Below are 17,852 nucleotides of genomic sequence, written 5' to 3' on the forward strand. Positions count from 1 at the left end.
CTTCTTCAGACTTATAATGTTTCCTTTGGTTTAAGAACTCAAATTGAAAGGTTTACTGATAGATAATCTATTTTAGCTCACAGACACCTCTTGTGGAATGCAAGGTTTACCAGGATTCTGGTTATTTGTACTCCATATACCAAGTGAAAAGACTTAATGATTCAAATAGTACTTAAGACATCTTAACTGAAATAACAAACTACATTCACTGCACAAGATCTTTTTAATTCCTGCCCTGAATAACAATTAATTATTCCCACAGGAGAGAACTCTATAATCAATTACAAATTAGGATATGGAGCTTTTGTTGAGAAACTGCCAAGTGTGGATTTAATAGTTCAATATTGCTTTAAAAAGTAATGCTGTCAATATTCACATTTACAGTCTTATCTTTATTTAAAACGAGAAGAGAGCATAAATTTTAATTTATACACACTGAAGTAACAATTGGCTTTTAAAATGTTTAACCCACATTATATTAAAATACTGGCAACACTTTTTTTTTTAAGTTTATACATTTGTGAAAAATCTTCTTTAGATAAAATGAAACTTTTAAAACAGCCACACTGTTCTAATAGCTTAAAAGTATTGCGAAGTACATTTACCAAGCTGATGATCCAAAGATGAACAAATCAAGATATGACATGACATTTTTTATAAAGGCTTGTGACATCTAAAATTAAAGATTAGCCGTTGATATCTGCTTTAATATACACAGATAGCTGTAATGGTGTTGAACCAAGACAAGCAAGTTACATTCATCTCATACAATTTCTTCTGATAAGTTGATAATGTTTGAAGATTATTATCCAGCATTCCAACTAGAACAGATTCAGGGTCCTGCGAAAACTAACATTTCTGGCTCACAGGACAATGTCAAATTTGGCAAGTTTCCCAAAATCTGGTTGAAGCTAAGGAACTGTACCTCGTCCACGATGTCTCCTCTCAGGAGACCCTTTAAAACAATGCTGAAGTTAACAAAAGCAAACTGGGATATATTGGCATACAACAATTACCAGTACAGACAACAGACAAAAATCCTCTAATATTGTACATTTGCTATGAAATAACAAGTGACAGTTTAAGTATATGATATGTCAAACCAATGTAGATTATTCATATTATAACATTGCTAATAAAAGCATTAATACAAAAGAATAGCAAATGAGGAAGGAAAGAAAGATTCTGATGAAGATACTCCTTGAAGCATCGAGTAGCATTTGAAATATGGCAATATAGACTGATCCAAATGTGACAAAACAATATTTGGGCATTTTACAAAAGCTGTATAATGCACTCATACGCTGGAGAAACTCAGCAGATGAGGCAGCATCTATGGAGCGAAGGAATAGGTGAAGTTTCAAGTCAAGACCCTTCTTCAAAAATTATGTGGGGGGGGGGGGGTGCCCAGCTCATGTGCATCCTGTTTTTTCTTTAAACTGGTGGTTTGTTGTAGTCAATTCCAAAGTAAGTTGGAGTACTTCAATGTTGGAGAAAAATGTCAGTCTGAAAAATAATGGAGGTAGGAAGGTAGATGAAAGAGAATGGAAGCTAGGATTACTATAATTTAGATTTTAGACATACAGCGTGGAAACAGGACCTTCGGCCCACATAGAGTCTGCATCGACCAGCGATCACCCCTTTCACACTAGCATTACCTTAGACACAAGGGACAATGTATAATTCTACTGAAACCAATTAACCTACAAACCTGTACGTCTTTGGAGTGTGGGAGGAAACCGGAGCACCCGGAGAAAACCCATGCGATCACAATGAGAGTGTACAAACTCTGTCCAGACAGCACCTTTAACCTGGGAATCTGGCGCTGTGTGGCAGCAACTCTACCGCTGTGCCACCCTGAAAGTGGAAATCATGTTGCCCCTGTTATGTGGATATAAACTACAAAACACACAGAACTGCAAGCGTAACCTCCTATTAATAAATAAGTTGAAAAGCTTACTTTTTTTGTTTCGGTTTCGAGTAAGAATGGCCGAATCACAGCTTCATGGTGTGCAGAAAAAAACCCAATTTGTGATTGTCCAGGACAGAAAGGTCAGATTGGGAATGGGAGGGGGGAGTTGAAGCAACCGGGAGCTCAGGTAGGTTAAGACGGACCGAGCGGAGGTGTTCAGCGAAACGATCGCCGAGCCTGCGCTTGGTCTCACCGATGTACAGAGGTTGACACCTGGAACAGAGGATGCAGTGGACGAGGTTGGAGGAGGTGCAAGTAAACCTCTGCCTCCTGGAAAGACTGTTTGGGACCTTGTATGGAATCGAGGGGGGAGGTAAAGGGACAGATGTTGCATCTCCTGCGGGTTGCCGGGGAAAGTACCTGGGGAGGGGGTGGTTTGGGTGGGAAGGGACGAGTTACCCAGGGAGTTGCAGAAGGAACCGTCTCATCGGAAAGCAGAAAGTGGTGGAGATGTGGCCAGTAGTGGAGGTGGCGAAAATGTTGGAGGATTATATGCTGTATGGGGTGGAAGACGAGGACAAGGGGGACTCGGTCCTTGTTACAAATGGGGGGAGGGGGAGCAAGAGCGGAGCTGCGGGATATCAAGGAAACCCTAGTGAGAGCCTCATCTATAATGGACGAGGGGAACCCCCATTTCCTAAAGAATGAGGACATCTCCGATGCCCTGGTATGGAAAACCTCATCCTGGGTGCAGATGCGGCGCAGACGGAGGAATTGCGAGTAGGGGATGGAGTCTTTACAGGAAGCAGAGTGGGAAGAAGTGTACAACAATACAATACCGTTTATTGTCACTTGAATCTCAAATGAAGTTCAAAGGAAATTTGGTTTAGTCTAGATAGTTATGGAAGTCAGTAGGTTTGTAGTATATGTCGGTCAATAGTCTGTTTCCTGTGATGGAGACGGTGAGATCTAGAAACAGTAGATGTCGGAGATGGTTCATGTGAATTTGAGTGCAGGATGGAAATTGGTGAAGTTGATGAAGTTAGTGAGTTCTGCATGGGTGCAGGAGGTAGCACCGATGCAGTCGTCAATGTAGCGGAGGTAGAGTTTGGGGATAGGGCCAGTGTTCACCTGGAACAGTGATTGTTCGACGTACCTTACAAAGTGCCAGGCATACCTAGGGCCCACCTTGGATTTGGAGAAAGTGGGAGGAGTCGAAGGTCAAGGAAGAAACGGAGGGCTTTAAGACCTTTCTGGAGGGGGATGGAGGTGTAGAGTGACTGGACCATAGTCCATGGCCTGGAAAACAGAAGTCATTGAGGAGACAAAGAGCGAGTGAGGCGTCTTGGATATAGGTAGGGAGGGATTGGGGGGGGGGGGGGGGGGGGGGGGGGGGGGGGGGGGGGGGTGGGGAAGGTAGGATGGAGTCGAGGTATGTGGAAATTAATTCAGAGGGACACGAACAAGCAGAAACGATGGGTCTGCCAGGACAGTTCTGTTTGTGGATTTTGGGGAGAAGATAAAATCGGGCTGTGTGGGGCTGGGGAACAATAAGGTTGGAGGCTTTAGAGGGCAGAGAGCCGGAAGTGATGAAATCAGTCATGGTGTTTGAGATTAAGGCCTGGTGCTCGTCTGTGGGGGAGTCATGAAGATGCTGCAGCACTGCATAATATGAAAGATAGTACCACATATCAATCCCAAGTCATTATTTATGGTTCTTTGTTGAAATATGCCCGCTTAGAGTTCCAGATAACTGTGAAGTAAGCGATCTTGGAGGAAATAACCCCCCACAATAATTCTTTGTTTTTACTTCTACATTTGGATTCAAAAATTTTCATTTCAATTACACAGTGGAAATGGAGCTCCATGTACGGGAGTTTTTGTTCTAGAATGGGATTATTAGAGTTACCGATCTCTGACGCAGGTGTGCTGTCGACAGAATGCCAGCAATAAATGTCAGAGACAACAATATATGGCACCTTTATAGGTATATGCCATTCAAAAGTAGCACACATGCATTCAATAATTCCTCGTATGTTGCAAAACATACTTGGCTAATAAAGTACTATTCGGATTCTGATTCAAGGAGTACCATGTCTATAACTATCAAACATGACAACGTTTATTTCTCGAAAAAAAAATCAACTTAAAGAAACGTAGAATCAAAGAACAGTAAAATGGTAGTCAATATAATTGCAGATAGCCAGTAACGATAGTCAACGATGTATGCAGCTTTCCTCAGTTACATTTCTCAACGTCCCACAGATGCTCAGTTCATTCAAAACAAATACATTTCTGTTCCTTTACCATCTCAATAACTAATTAACGAACAGTAAAGTTCCCAGTTAAATTCAAAATCACAATTTTAAAGTTCAAAATCACAGCAATTTTGTTGACTAAACAAATGCACCTCTATTTAATTAGATGTGCTTTCTCCTTAAAACAAACAGAGGCATACAAATCGCGTTTAAAAAAAGGGAGATGTTTAAGAAAGAACTGCAGATGCTGGAAAAAAAAAAAAATCGCAGGTAGGCAAAAATGCTGGAAAAACTCAGCGGGTGAGGCAGCATCTATGGAGCGAAGGAATAGGCGACGTTTCGATTCAGGGTCTTGATCTGAAACGTCATTGATTCCTTCGGTCCACAGATGCTGCCTCACCCGCTGAGTTTCTCCAGCATTTTTGTCTAGCTTTTAAAAAAGAGAGATAATCACATTTGGATAGGAATAATGGAGCTAGACTTAATTTGGAGTTTATAAAAATGAATTTAACAATAGTATGCATTACAACAATGAAATATTGATAGCCTTCTTGGTGTAAGTGGACAAGTTTGGGAACACATCTACAATATCTGAAGAGTTTTGATAAGATATTTCACGATTTGACAAAGTAGTAACCAGATAGCACACATTTAAGATCCTCCAAAAGAATAAAGAGGAGGTTGACTTTTTTTTTTTGTAAAAATATACACACAGGCTCATTGCTATATAGAATATGCTAACAAATGGCAGTGAATCTGCAGGCTATAGCTGCATGAATAGGTGAGGATAAATAATCCTGATATTTGGGGGGGAAGAAATGGAACATTTGAGAGGTGGGGAAAAATGAGGCTAAATAGATGGCTTCTTCACAACAGAGATATTTTGAGTCAGGTATCCCCGGCATTTACTGGGACATTTTCAGTTTTACCAAATGTGCATTTCCCCATTGTTGGAGTACCGTGACTGCTTAAACATTTGCATGCTGACCCATTAACATAAGAATCTGCCTAACGAAAAATTACTGTGCACTACATTTTAAAAAAGGACAATATTCACTGTAAAAGAAATGGACCAAAGATTAAATTTGCAGACAGGCACATTTGAAGGTCACAAACATTAGGCATACACTTCACATTTGATTCATAATTTGTCTATGCGGATTCTTCTTATAAGGAGCTAGTTTCTTTTTTAATTAGTTACCTTAAAAAGATACTGTATCAAACTGAAGGGATGCTTGCAGACCAGCTTAGATCGAGATCGAGAGAGTACAGTCACGATTTCTGCCTCTTTTTTGGTGGTTCCTCATCCGAGCTGCTCATACTGCTGCTGGAACTAGAGTCAGAGTCGGAATCCGAAGATGAAGTTTCACTTGATGAAGAAGTTGAGGAAGACGAGGAGCTGTCGGTTGACGAACTGTCTTCGTCGCTGCTGCTGCTTCCTGATGTCGAGGAGTTGGATGATGTTTCACTGTCTGATGAAGAGTCGGTTGAAGTACTGCTGCTGCTGCTGCTGATGCTCTGGGACCTTGCAATGAAAGTGAATACAACAGACATTGAATTGATTGATTGAAAGATTCCCACTGTGTGCATGCCAACCATTGATCGCCCTGTCACCCCAGTTCTGTGTTATCCCACTTTCCCCATCCACTCCTTACACAACGTAAGCAATTTATAATTAACCTATCAACCGATACATCTTTTGGATGCAAGAGGAAACTACCCGGAAAAAACCCACACATTCACAGCGAGAGTGCAAACTCCACACAAGCAGCACCCGAGCTCAGGCATCACTGTGCTGCCCGCATATATCGTAGAGCATAGAACACTCTTTATCTGTACACTGTGGACAGCTTGATTGTAATCATGTAATTTCTTCTCTATGGATTGTCACCGTGTCGTGGCGGAGAAACTTGTGTGGACCTGAGATCCTTAGAGCGATGCCGTCTGGAGCTATGCTCCTGGTAGGGCCACCCATGGCGGTAAGGTCAAGGGGGAGGTCTCTGACAAGGAGCAATCCAACCAAGACCTCAACGGTGGAACAGGCGGAGGACGATGGCTGACCTTAGTGGAGCTAACGTCACAACGGCTGGGAAGGCGGATGAAGGCTGCAGCAGAAAAGGGTCTCCGGACGTCTTGGACTCCATGCCACTGGATCCTGACCCAGACTTGTCAAGGACCGTGTGGTGGCTGTCTGTGCACCAGTCTCCCCACGTTAAACAAAGTCATGCGCAGGCGTCCTCCATGAGAGGGCAGTCATACTCGTTTCGAGTGACCGCCGATAATGAATCACGTATATTTCCTTCGACTGGCCAGCATGCAACAAAAAGCTTTTCACCGTAACCCAGTACATGTGACAATAATAAATGAAACTAAACACAAGAACAGGCCTCTTGGCCCACAATGTCTGTGCTGAACATAGTGCCAGGACAAACTCTTATCTGTCTGCTAATAATCCATATCCCTCCATTCCTTGCATATCCAAAAGTCTCTTAAATGGTTATTCTTATTATAAAATCATATCCAATTTTTAAAATGTCACCCATTCCTTCTCTCCAGAAATGCTGCCTGTCCAGCATTTTGTGTCTATCCACAATTTAACAAAATCATTATTGGTCTTTTACCGCGATACCCACTTTGCTGTACTAGCCCCACATCCCTCAAGTGCGAAGAGCCTCAGACACTTGCAATGGCTGGGGATTCTGTATTCATTTCCAATCACAACCCAAACCAGGAACATGGATGAGAGGAGAAGGCCTCATCTTAAAATTACCCCTTTGTACAAAGCATTCAGGGAACTCTTCCCTCTCCCATGTGCTGGAGTGTCTGTTGCCATCTCCAATTAATGACTCTAAACCAAAAGCTCCTCTCCAGAATGGAGGAGGGGATGTCTGCAACGTGCCTTTGTGGGCAGCTGCAGCTGGGACTGAAAAATGGCACCACAATGCCACCTCTTGCATATGGATTTGGTGGGCTGTTCTGTACATTCTGTACTGACCGGGGCAATCGTGTTTATGTACAGGGATAGTCTTGCTGATCTGCATGCAAAAAAAATATTTCACTGTACCTAGTACACCTGACCAAGAAACCATTGACCAAGAAACAAAGTCTAACTGCAGACATGTTTGGCCTAGATTATACTGGCAAAGAGGATCTTCCATCTGCTGCTACGATGTATAATTTGTCTCGCCATCTTTACTGTGTAATAATTAAATTTAAATAATTAAGGCCCTTTCAATCTGTTTACAGCTAGGGCTGCCAACATTGGGTGAGAGTTGAGAGTGAGAAATTGCGAGGTCGCGTAGTGACCGAGGGAGGGGGGGGGGGGGGGGGGGGGGGTGTGGGGGGGGGGGGGAGGGGGGGGGGGGGTGTGGGAGGGGGGGTGTCCCTCCTCCCACTGTAGGGAGCTTTTGTGTTTTTCAGCTTGAAATTGTGCAATCTGGTGCATACTGTAACGAGTCTTTTAACTTACACTTGAATGCAACATTTATGCTTCAAATTGGATTAGGTATGAATAAGGTTAGGCTAAATTACATTCCTAATTACATTCCACAGTAGAGCCAGGCTGTGATCAACAGGTGCAGCACAGGAATGACCTTAGTAAATTGATGTATGGAAATCAGATTATAATTCATGCTGTTATGCATATATTGAGAGAAACAAAAACATACAAACAATGCAAGAGGAGTCAGACTTCCATCACTGTTCTGCACAAATAAATCAATCAACCTTACCCTTTAACTATAGAAACAAGATGAAAATAATGCCACATATTCAACCGTGTATGGTTCAATGAAATTAAGATATGTAAAACATATACATGGAAACAGGCCCTTCAGCCCACCAAGTCCACACCGACCAGCAATCTACCATACACCAGTTGTATCCTACATACCAGGGGCAATTTACAGCAGCCATTAACTGACAAACCTGAACTTCTTTCAGATGTGAGAGAAACCGGAATATCCAGAGAAAACCATGTGATCATAAGGAGAATGTACAAATACTGTACAGACAGCACCCGTAGTCAGGATCAAATCTGGGTCTGTGGTGCTGCAAGGCAGCAACTCTAGCGCTGCGCCACCGTGCCACCCCATCAAATTATTTTTTCAGTAATATATTTATTATGGTGTCAAGTCAATAAAGATGAACACATGATTCTGATTTCTGCCCTTAGTTGGATAACACACATCTCCAGTCATTGTGTTTTATGGCTGGTTTTCAACCTCGTCAGTCTGAAGGTCTCGACCCGAAACATCACCTACTCTTTCTCTTCAGAGATGCCTGCCTGTCCTGTTCCAGCATTTAGTGTCTATCTTCAGTTTAAACCAGCATCTGCAGTTCCTTCTTACACTCCTTGTTAAACGAAACAGGTCCTATTCTCATAATATTATTCACCTCAACCAAGTCTTTTCTTTACCTCCTTGCTGCAGAGAATACAATCCCAGATATCAAATCTTTCTTCAAAGTGAAAAAAAAATTCCAGCCCTGCCAACATCTTCATAAATCGCCCCTGGATCCTCTCCAGAACAATTGCACCCTTTCTACAGTGTGTCATAGTCTTACAGCATGGAAACAGGCCCTTCATCCCAACTTGTCCATGGAAATCAAGATGCCCCATCTAAACTAGTCACATTTATCTGCATTTGGCCCAAATCCCTTCAAACCTTGTGTGTGCCCGTGTGTATGTAAGGATGTGTGTTAGGTTGTGTGTGAGAGTGTGGGTCAGTGAAGTGGCGACAACACCCAGAGTGAGCGGAGACTTGGTGATGTCTGGGGAGCATCTCCCTCTCTCCCCCCCTCCCCGGGAATGCAGGCCGGCCCAGGTGCTCTGTGTCCGGCTGGGGTCCGGGGGAGGTGAGGGTCAGTGACTCAGGGGGTCCGGGGGAAGCGAGGGACAGTGACCCGGGGGACCAGGGGAGGTGAGGGACAGTGACCCCAGGGTCGGGTATTGGAGCGGAGCCTTAGCCCGAGATTCATCACCGCGGCTCCGGAGCTGGCACCGATGCCCCCACTCACTCGGTCCGCTCCTGGCTCCGGGCCGGGGTTTAAAACTCCATGGGGTGTGGACATAGCAGCCATCGGACACAGAGCCGCCGCAGGTGAGGGTGGGAGGTGTCAGCGGTGCCTCGGTGGGAGGGGTGAGGGTGGGTTAGTGCTGGGACCACCGCCGTGTCTCACCCATCACATCATCTGCATGGGAATGTGAATGCGGGCGATGCAGCATCTATAGAGCGGTAGACAAAAATGCTGGAGAAATGCTTGAGTCTGAAGAAGGGCCAAACTCAGACATATATATAAAATATTTTTTTGAGCATGAGAACTTCTGTCATCACCGTGCGAGCGTAAGAATTTCATCAAATGCGTGAGAGTTGGCAGCCCTGTTATAGTACAGTTCCAGTAGCATGATAATATTTTAAACATTCTGGATAGATTAGACCTGGGCTCGATTTCATGCACCCCCTTTAAACTCACTGGGACCCCGCTTCCCACACTCCTTGAAGTGGATCAATTCATTGCTAGTTACAGGAAAACACTACTGCTTCAGCAGCACACTGCATATTCCATTATTTCAAAGATCAATGAAGGACATATACAACTCTTGCTTCTCTTAACTCCTCAGATGTGATGTCAATTTAATGTACATGTAGCTCACAGCCAATACAGATACCAGCATTTAACACTAACTCCCCTGACATCAGTCTGAAGAAGGGTCTGGACCCGAATCGTCACCCAATCCTTCTCTCCAGAGATGCTGCCTGTCCCGCTGAGTTACTCCAGCATTTAACTCAATGGCTCACAACATTCAATCTATGTGATATTTCCCCCTGGCCACACTTACCTGGAGGAAATTCCAAAGCCAGTTCACAGATTGCAAAACTGACTCATGAACAGCAAAGCCTTGTCTAACCTCTATCATTAAACACGTTGTCCTCATGTTTTTATACTAAATCCCACTTGTGGGATCTTTGAAACACATATTTAAAAAAAAAAATTCAAAGCATGTTAAAAAAAATCATTCTGGCACAAGGTATTGCAGATGCTGGTTTACAGAAAAGAATGTGCTGGAGTAACTCAGAATGGTGAATGAGGTCTGATTGACCTGGACGATGGCACATTGCCCTGGCTCACCTCAACAGAGCTGCAGGTCTAAAAGACATACGGCAGCAGAAGAAACAATGATTGAATAGCGGAGTAGACTTGATGGGCCAAATGGCCTAATTCTCCTTCTATCACATGATATCATGGCGGTGGGAGGAAACCAAATGTTCACATTACACAAGGCTAAGGGTGTTCTGGGAAGTGCTGTACTCTGTGGTACTGGAATCTTAATAGAATCATTATGTATTGCAGGAGTGGGGAGATTTATATAATAAATGTATAGCCCTTTGAAGCTTACCTTTTCTTCTTTATCTTCTTTTCCGTATTTCCTTGTCCGCTGTCGGAATTTAAAATTATTAGCTTATTGGTTGAATGTTTATTTTTTAATATTGAACATTAAAAATCTTAGGCAATTATATAAATATTACTATCTTTTGTATGCTGCAAGGTGCAAAACAAATTTGCAATGTGATAATCCCAAATACCAAACAGAGACTAGACAACCTTATATATTTTGGCAAATTCCATAACCTCTTCCAAACTACATTCATGAAAGTTACTTCCATCCAGTTTACTTAGAGTAAATAAAATAATTGAGGATGTAGTCTTTTTGAGTGCCGATATAAGCAAACTTAAAATAGCCTTTCACAGAGAGTCCACGAGGATGAAAACAGAGCTGAATTAAGCATTCTTGAGTTCAGAGCATTCAGTACATGTTCCCGATGTTGGGGGAGTCCAGAACCAGGGCCAAAGTTTAAGAATAAGGAGTAAGCCATTTAGAACGGAGACGAGGAAACACTTTTTACTGACAGAGAGTGGCGAGTCTGTGGAATTCTCTGCCTCAGAGGGCGGTGGAGGCAGGTTCTCTGGATGTTTTCAAGAGAGAGCTAGATAGGGCTCTTAAAATAGTGGAATCTGGGGATATGGGGAGAAGGCAGGAACGTGGTACTGATTGGGGATGATCAGCCATGATCACATTGAATGGCGGTGCTGGCTCGAAGGGCCGAATGGCCTACTCCTGCACCTATTGTCTATTGTCTACTCCTCTGCACTATCCATATATCCTCCCTGGACCCATTAATACTGAAGTGTAGTAAAGTGCAAAATGAAGCAAGGCCAGAATATTGCAACACTGCATTAATAATGTCATATATACTGAAGATTTAATAAGTGCCTCTTGACAAGAACCCCATGTTGAATTGGAGGCACAGGGCTATTCATTAATCCAACCCAATTTAAAACAAGACCAAAACATATTTATATCGGAGCCAGCATTTAATTGCTCACCATCCCCAGTTGCTCTTGAGAACGTGTTGGTGAGCTGCCTTCTTGAATCGCTACATCTACATCAACACACTACACCGGCTTATTTTTTCCCAGGTGGTTAATTCACCAAGTTAGAATTTCATGGGGTTTTTTTTGGAAGCACCTAGTCTAATCATTCCCGATCATGATTTCTGTACGTGGATGGAGTTTAAAAAACAGAAATGGCCAGGTAATATTAGATTTCAATTGTTTTAGAAAATGGTATGTATAACTATGCATTGAAAGAGGCTTAGTCTTAAGAAGGGTCTCGACCCGAAACGTCACCCATTCCTTCTCTCCAGAGATGCTGCCTGTCCCGCTGAGTTACTCCAGCATTTTGTGTCTATTAACTATAAATTTAATTTGTACAGCACCTTTATAAAAGACAACACACCACTAAGTATTATCAAACATCCAGATATAGTAGATCTGGTGGTTGAAATGGTAGGTTTTTAAAGGATTTCATATGTGCCCAATAGTAGGTTAAGGAAGAAAATTCCACAGTTTGAAGTCACGGAGAAATAACCAGCCGAGATAATTTTGAGGCCTAAAGGGAAATAGGGCAAGTATAAATGGGATGGAGAGGGTCAGGTGAGATCAAGGAAAAGGAGTAGGCCATCTGAAACTTTGAAGCTGCACTGCCATTCATCAACTGCACGGCAAGTAATGTACCGTAGTTCTACAGTGCTGCACTCGCCCCATATATCTTTAAAAAATTAAATGCAGAAACCTACCCCTTATACAAGATATTGTGGCAGTAACATGTAGATAAAAACAAGCACAGGTTTTCAGTACACAGTTACCATTATATACACTACACCTTAATATCTATTCAGACAGAGACACAAGCAACTGGAATCTTGAGCTGGATGAACTCCAAGTAGCATCTGCAGAGGGAATGCACAGATACCATGTCTAGTTGGGACTCTTCTTCAGACAGATTTGGAGTAGGGGTGTGGGAACAAATCTGCAGGAGGAGTAGGATGGGACAAAGCCTGGCAAATTATCGTAGGATACAGGTTACTGGGGTAGTTGATTGGCCTAGAGGTTGGAGTAAGTGATAAAGGGTAGAGTTGAAAAGGAGACAAAAAGGTAGTTATATTGCAGAGGGCACGAAGCGGTAATTAAAGTTCTGTAGTCCAAAATTCATCAAGATTAAAGACTACAAAGCACAAAGAATCTGGTTTGTCTCTCAGACTTATCAGGCAATGGGGTGGGGTTTGTTACAAAGAACAAAAGCAATTACTTTTGTGTTATCAATATTCAGTTAGACACTCATGCACTGCTGCATTATCAATCAAACAAACTTGACAATTTAAAGGCAGCACACATTTCAATAATAAAGAGGCAACATGTGGCACATGCAATCAGCTTAAATACCCAAATGATGTTGCCAAAGAGAGCGTAATGATGCAAATTGGAGGCAGCCAAGGTTCGTTTAAAAAAAATCTTTCACCACTCCACTTCTCACTGTGTAAAGGTGATTCTTACTCTGTGAACCTGTAACACTTCTAATGCAGGTGTTACATGCAAGCAGACACGTAGAGCCCCATTGTTTTGCAGGTGGTCTTTGGTGCTTCTGACAGTAGTTGCTTTATGATCAGAAAAGCAAAACTTGGTTCCTTGTTCACTTTGAGACTAAAGAACTCAACTGCAGTTTCCCCGCTTGTACCTCAAGGTATCAAATCCCACACTAGAGAAACCGTGTAATGCACAACATCGGGTTATTGCAGAAGTATAGTTTAGAATCGAAACATACCTTGTTGGCAATGCTAGTTTATTTTGTTTGTCTTTTAAAGTCTTCTTTAACTGCGCGGTTCGCGATGGTCTGTGTAGATACTTCCGTTTTCCAGTACACTCGTAGGTCCAGTGCCCATATTCTAAACATTTTTGACATCGAACATGCTGTTTATTGGCTTCCCTAAAAATGAAGAAACCACAAGGCGGAAATTTTAATCATGTTAAAAAATGCTTGCTCTGTCATGCCATTATGCAACTAATTGTGGCAGTTAAATAAACCTGACCAGAAAACTTATAATACTTTGCTTAGTGATAGTGTTAGCTGTAACATCAATTCGTTCTTCCCCCGCACAATTAAAGCATGGAATAATCTCCACCCTACTATAGTTACCCAACCAGATGCAACTAAATTTAAAGTAGCTCTTTCTTCCCAATAACCCTTTCTGGCTTAAGCCCTCCGTCCACCACCTCCAGTTTAAATTCCATTTGGAATATTTTGGAGGACCAAGAAACCAAGAACATAAAAACAACAAAAATAGTGAATTGTAGCCCAGTCTTTTTAAAGCTGTATATATATCAAAATTTCAGGCATAGGTTGCAGGTACAAGTTTGGATGGCAAGGGATACATTGGCTTATTTGTAATGTAGAGCTACCATGATTCAATTTGACAGGGCAATTGTGAGCCAGCACATGGAATTTAGTGTACAGATCTGATCTTCCCAGGAAAGGAAATGGAATCTAGTAAAGATCCACCAGACTGATTACTGCAATGGTGGGTTTGTCATATAGGAAGAGACAAGTAGGCACCTGTACCCATGTCGATATGAAGATGTGGTCATCTCAATGAAATATACAAAACTCACACAGATCGACAGTGTAGACGTGGAGATGAAGTCTCATCAGCTACCATGTCTATATCAGTAGTTGCATTCTCAACATAAGAGGCAGCCATTCAAGAAAAGATAAGATACATTTGCACCTAGAGGTCGATGAATCATTAGAACTCTCGAAAGTCTTTGGATAGACAGTCATTGAGTACATTGAAGAAAAAGAGTGATAATGTTTTTGATTATCAAGAGATATCAGTTTGCTGCAATAAAGGGGCTCTGAGACACTAACCATGATCTTACTGAAAGGCAAAAGCAGACACTAAAGTCTGATGTAGCCCACTACTGCTTCAATTGTTGTTGTAATCAGAGGGATTACAGACCTGATACTAAAACACCTTGAAAGACAATAACTGATTCTATGGAGTTCCTGTATTTATTCCAATATTCAACAGGAGATAGTACAGGGGCAGCAGCTGCAATGCCTCCCACATCTTTCTCATATTTTTGCTTGTGTCAAATCGTTTGAGTCTGGGTATCCTTCCAATTGTAGCGGCAGATTTTTCAGATCTTTCAGGAAATTAACTCCCTAGCCACTAATTGGGCGAGAGGGGATAAGGGGAATATCTTCGGTATGCATGCAAGCTGCCTCAGAGACTTTCAGAGCTTCTACTTTCATAAAGCTTCAGCACACAGCCTTTTAATGAATATTTTCTTTATTGTAGATATAAAAGTAAGATACATCCAAGGTTTTCCGACTTGTTCCAGCAATCTTCTTCGAACTCCAACGCATTGCTTCAGATACTAGAAAACTCCTCGTGTCTCCTTCTTCACATGAGGCTAGACATGCTTAACATGGCTTGACATGCTTGACCTGCTTGACATGCTTGACCTGGTCGAAGGATAAACCTTCTCCCTCTCCTGTCCTAAACGAATCCTCAACTAAACTAACACGCAAGCAGTTAAGCTGCATAAACACGCCGCAAGACACGTCATAAAATCCCACCCACATTATAACGGGCTGGCTAAAATTTAAAGGAACATGCCATCCACAATGACATGCAAAATAGGCCTTAATGGCCACTTTTTTGATGAAATAAATAAATTACAAATAAAAATGTTAGCATACAAACATGAATAGACAATAGATACAGGAGTAGGCCATTCGGCCCTTCGAGCCAGCACCGCCATTCAATGTGATCATGGCTGATCATCCCCAATCAGTACCCCATTCCTGCCTTCTCCCCATATCCCCTAACTCCGCTATTTTTAAGAGCCCTATCTAGTTCTCTCTTGAAAGCATCCAGAGAACCCGCCTCCACCGCCATCTGAGGCAGAGAATTCCACAGACTCACCACTCTTTGTGAGAAAAAGTGTTTCCTCGTCTACGTTCTAAATGGCTTACTCCTTATCCTTGTACCTGAACTTGAAGTTCAAAGCCAGATTTTCAATAGAACAATCTACCAAAGCTTGCAGTTTGCTTGGCAAGAGAAGATTTCTAGATATAGATTTTGGCCAGGAATCCAGACCCCAGATTATTAGAGCCCAATATAAACAGGCTTCTTTCCATTGCAAAACTCCGATTCCATCATGGAGTTTCCTTGGGATTTAGAGAGACACAGAAAGCTGGAGTAACTCAGTGGGTCAGACAACATCTCTAGAGAAAAGGAATATCTGAAGAAGAGTCTCGATCCAAAACATCACCTATTCCCTTTCTCCAGAGATGCTGCCTGACCAGCTTTTTGTGTCTAATTTCAGTTTAAACCAGCATCGGCAGTTCCTTCATACACATTCCTTGAGATTTAATTAACTATACCATCAGAATTTCTAGATGATAAAGCCATCATTGAGATTGAATGTCATTCAGAAACTAGACTGTCATTCTATTTTGGTTCATTAAAATTTCAAAAATTTAGAACATGAGGAAACAAATATTTGAATAAACCTGATTAAGTCAAGATTAAGGAAGTTACTATAAATGTATTATTCCACCTGCAGGTGCTTTGAACATGCTCTCTGGTACAGTAGACAAATCAATGGCTGGGAAAGCCACAGAAATTTGCACTCGATAGAAACCACAAGAAGTGGCGTCGTTCATATATCAATAATCAGCTTGGTGTCTTCTGCCCTCACTTTCGTGTTCCCAATTTCCAACCAAATGGAAAGAAAGATGTGAGCACTTCCAAGTAGAACAGTCAATTTTCTGAACCAAAGTCTACACCAAGAATATTTTGCAGGCACCCATTAAATTACAAATGCAAAATGAGTAGAGGAATGTGAAGAATATTCCGACATTAAACAAAACGTCTGTCCGCAGATGACTGAAACTTTCTTGGAGCTGAAATTAGTTATAACCATATAACAATTACAGCAAGGAAACAGGCCATCTTGGCACTACAAGTCCGTGCCAAACACTTATTTTCCCCTAGTCCCATCTACCTGCACTCAGACCATAACCCTCCATTCCTTTCCCATCCATATAACTATCCAATTTATTTTTAAATGATAAAATCGAACCTGCCCCCACCACTTCCACTGGAAGCTCATTCCTCACAGCTACCACTCTCTGAGTAAAGAAGTTCCCCCTCATGTTACCCCTAAACGTCTGTCCCTTAATTCTCAAGTGATGTCCTCTTGTTTGATTCTTCCCTACTCTCAATGGGAAAAGCTTATCCACGTCAACTCTGTCTATCCCTCTCATCATTTTAAAGACCTCTATCAAGTCCCCCCTTAACCTTCTGTGCTCCAAAGAATAAAGACCTAACTTGTTCAACCTTTCTCTGTAATTATATTTAGATAACTTTGCCACTCCAGAAAGACGTAATTTAAAGTACAAAATCTTTACTGAAATAACATTGTTTCAAACAAAACATGAATATCTGTGATTTTTATACAATTTATATGTATTATAAATGGAAAAACCTCAACAATACTCATACACATCATTAGTGGCAGGCCCTGCTTGACCAATCTCCCGAATTTCTTTGAGGGATGTCAACTCCATATGAACTATGACAAAGCCAAATGGAGGATGGAAATGCCACAATACCAGTTTAACAAAAAAGGAATTTCACCAATAATCAACTTGTAGACTTCCAGGGAAAATCTTGGAATTGAAAAGTTATCAGCCGAGAGGTGGAATTAATACTTTATTGTCACGTGTGACAAGTCATAGTGAAATCCTTAGCTTGCATTCCAAGGTATGCAATAGTCGCCCCATTACTCGTACAAAGTACAAACCAAAATATAATTGTTAGAGGAGATATACCTGGTGCAAGTACCTAGTTAAATCCAAAGAGGATCTTGAGACTTATCAATTCCAACTTATTTCACAAAGGTGGAAGACAAAAATCATTGCCAATTAGTCAAATTTGCTACGATAAATTATAAAAAAAATAATTCAGATTTGAACATATGAGCAGCAAAACAATTGATGAAATTTAACGTGGGCAGTTCTTAAGATCTGTCAATTACAGGTAAAACTGAAGGAGGCACTGGATTTTATAGATGCTGTTCTCAACATGCCCGATCAACACAGAACACCAAGACAATGAGGCTTATCTATAGGGAGGTTTCATGGCAGTCGGGTCACGACCCATGACCCGTACTATTGTTAGGCTACTCCAAATGGATTAAAAGCGATGAACTGCAGGTAGGCACTTACCATTGTTTCCAGCGTAGCGGGCCCGTTAAAACCCGCAGAAATTGTC

At 41.8% G+C, this 17,852-nt stretch overlaps 1 protein-coding gene across 4 annotated transcripts in view; it reads right to left on the reverse strand.

Annotated features, from left to right (window-relative positions):
* Positions 1-208: 208 nt before the first annotated feature.
* The window catches only part of zcchc10 (zinc finger, CCHC domain containing 10), a 19,710-nt gene continuing 2,066 nt past the window's right edge, over positions 209-17,852 (reverse strand). The window contains exons 2-5 of one of the 4 annotated variants that reach the window (XR_008724277.1): positions 13,334-13,495; positions 10,568-10,606; positions 5,385-5,695; positions 209-901 (exon numbers count right to left, since the gene is read on the reverse strand). Coding sequence is in view for 1 of the 4 variants with exons in the window: in XM_055643326.1 (XP_055499301.1) it covers positions 5,443-5,695; positions 10,568-10,606; positions 13,334-13,495 (454 nt within the window). In the remaining 3 variants the exon portion in view is untranslated. Of the gene's footprint in view, positions 956-1,404; positions 1,507-4,012; positions 5,696-10,567; positions 10,607-13,333; positions 13,496-17,852 lie in introns of those variants that run through there. The other 3 variants (XR_008724276.1, XR_008724278.1, XM_055643326.1) reach the window with 3 other exon arrangements.

Source organism: Leucoraja erinacea, chromosome 11 (genome assembly GCF_028641065.1).
Source record: "Leucoraja erinacea ecotype New England chromosome 11, Leri_hhj_1, whole genome shotgun sequence".
Taxonomy (NCBI): Eukaryota; Metazoa; Chordata; class Chondrichthyes; order Rajiformes; family Rajidae; genus Leucoraja; species Leucoraja erinaceus.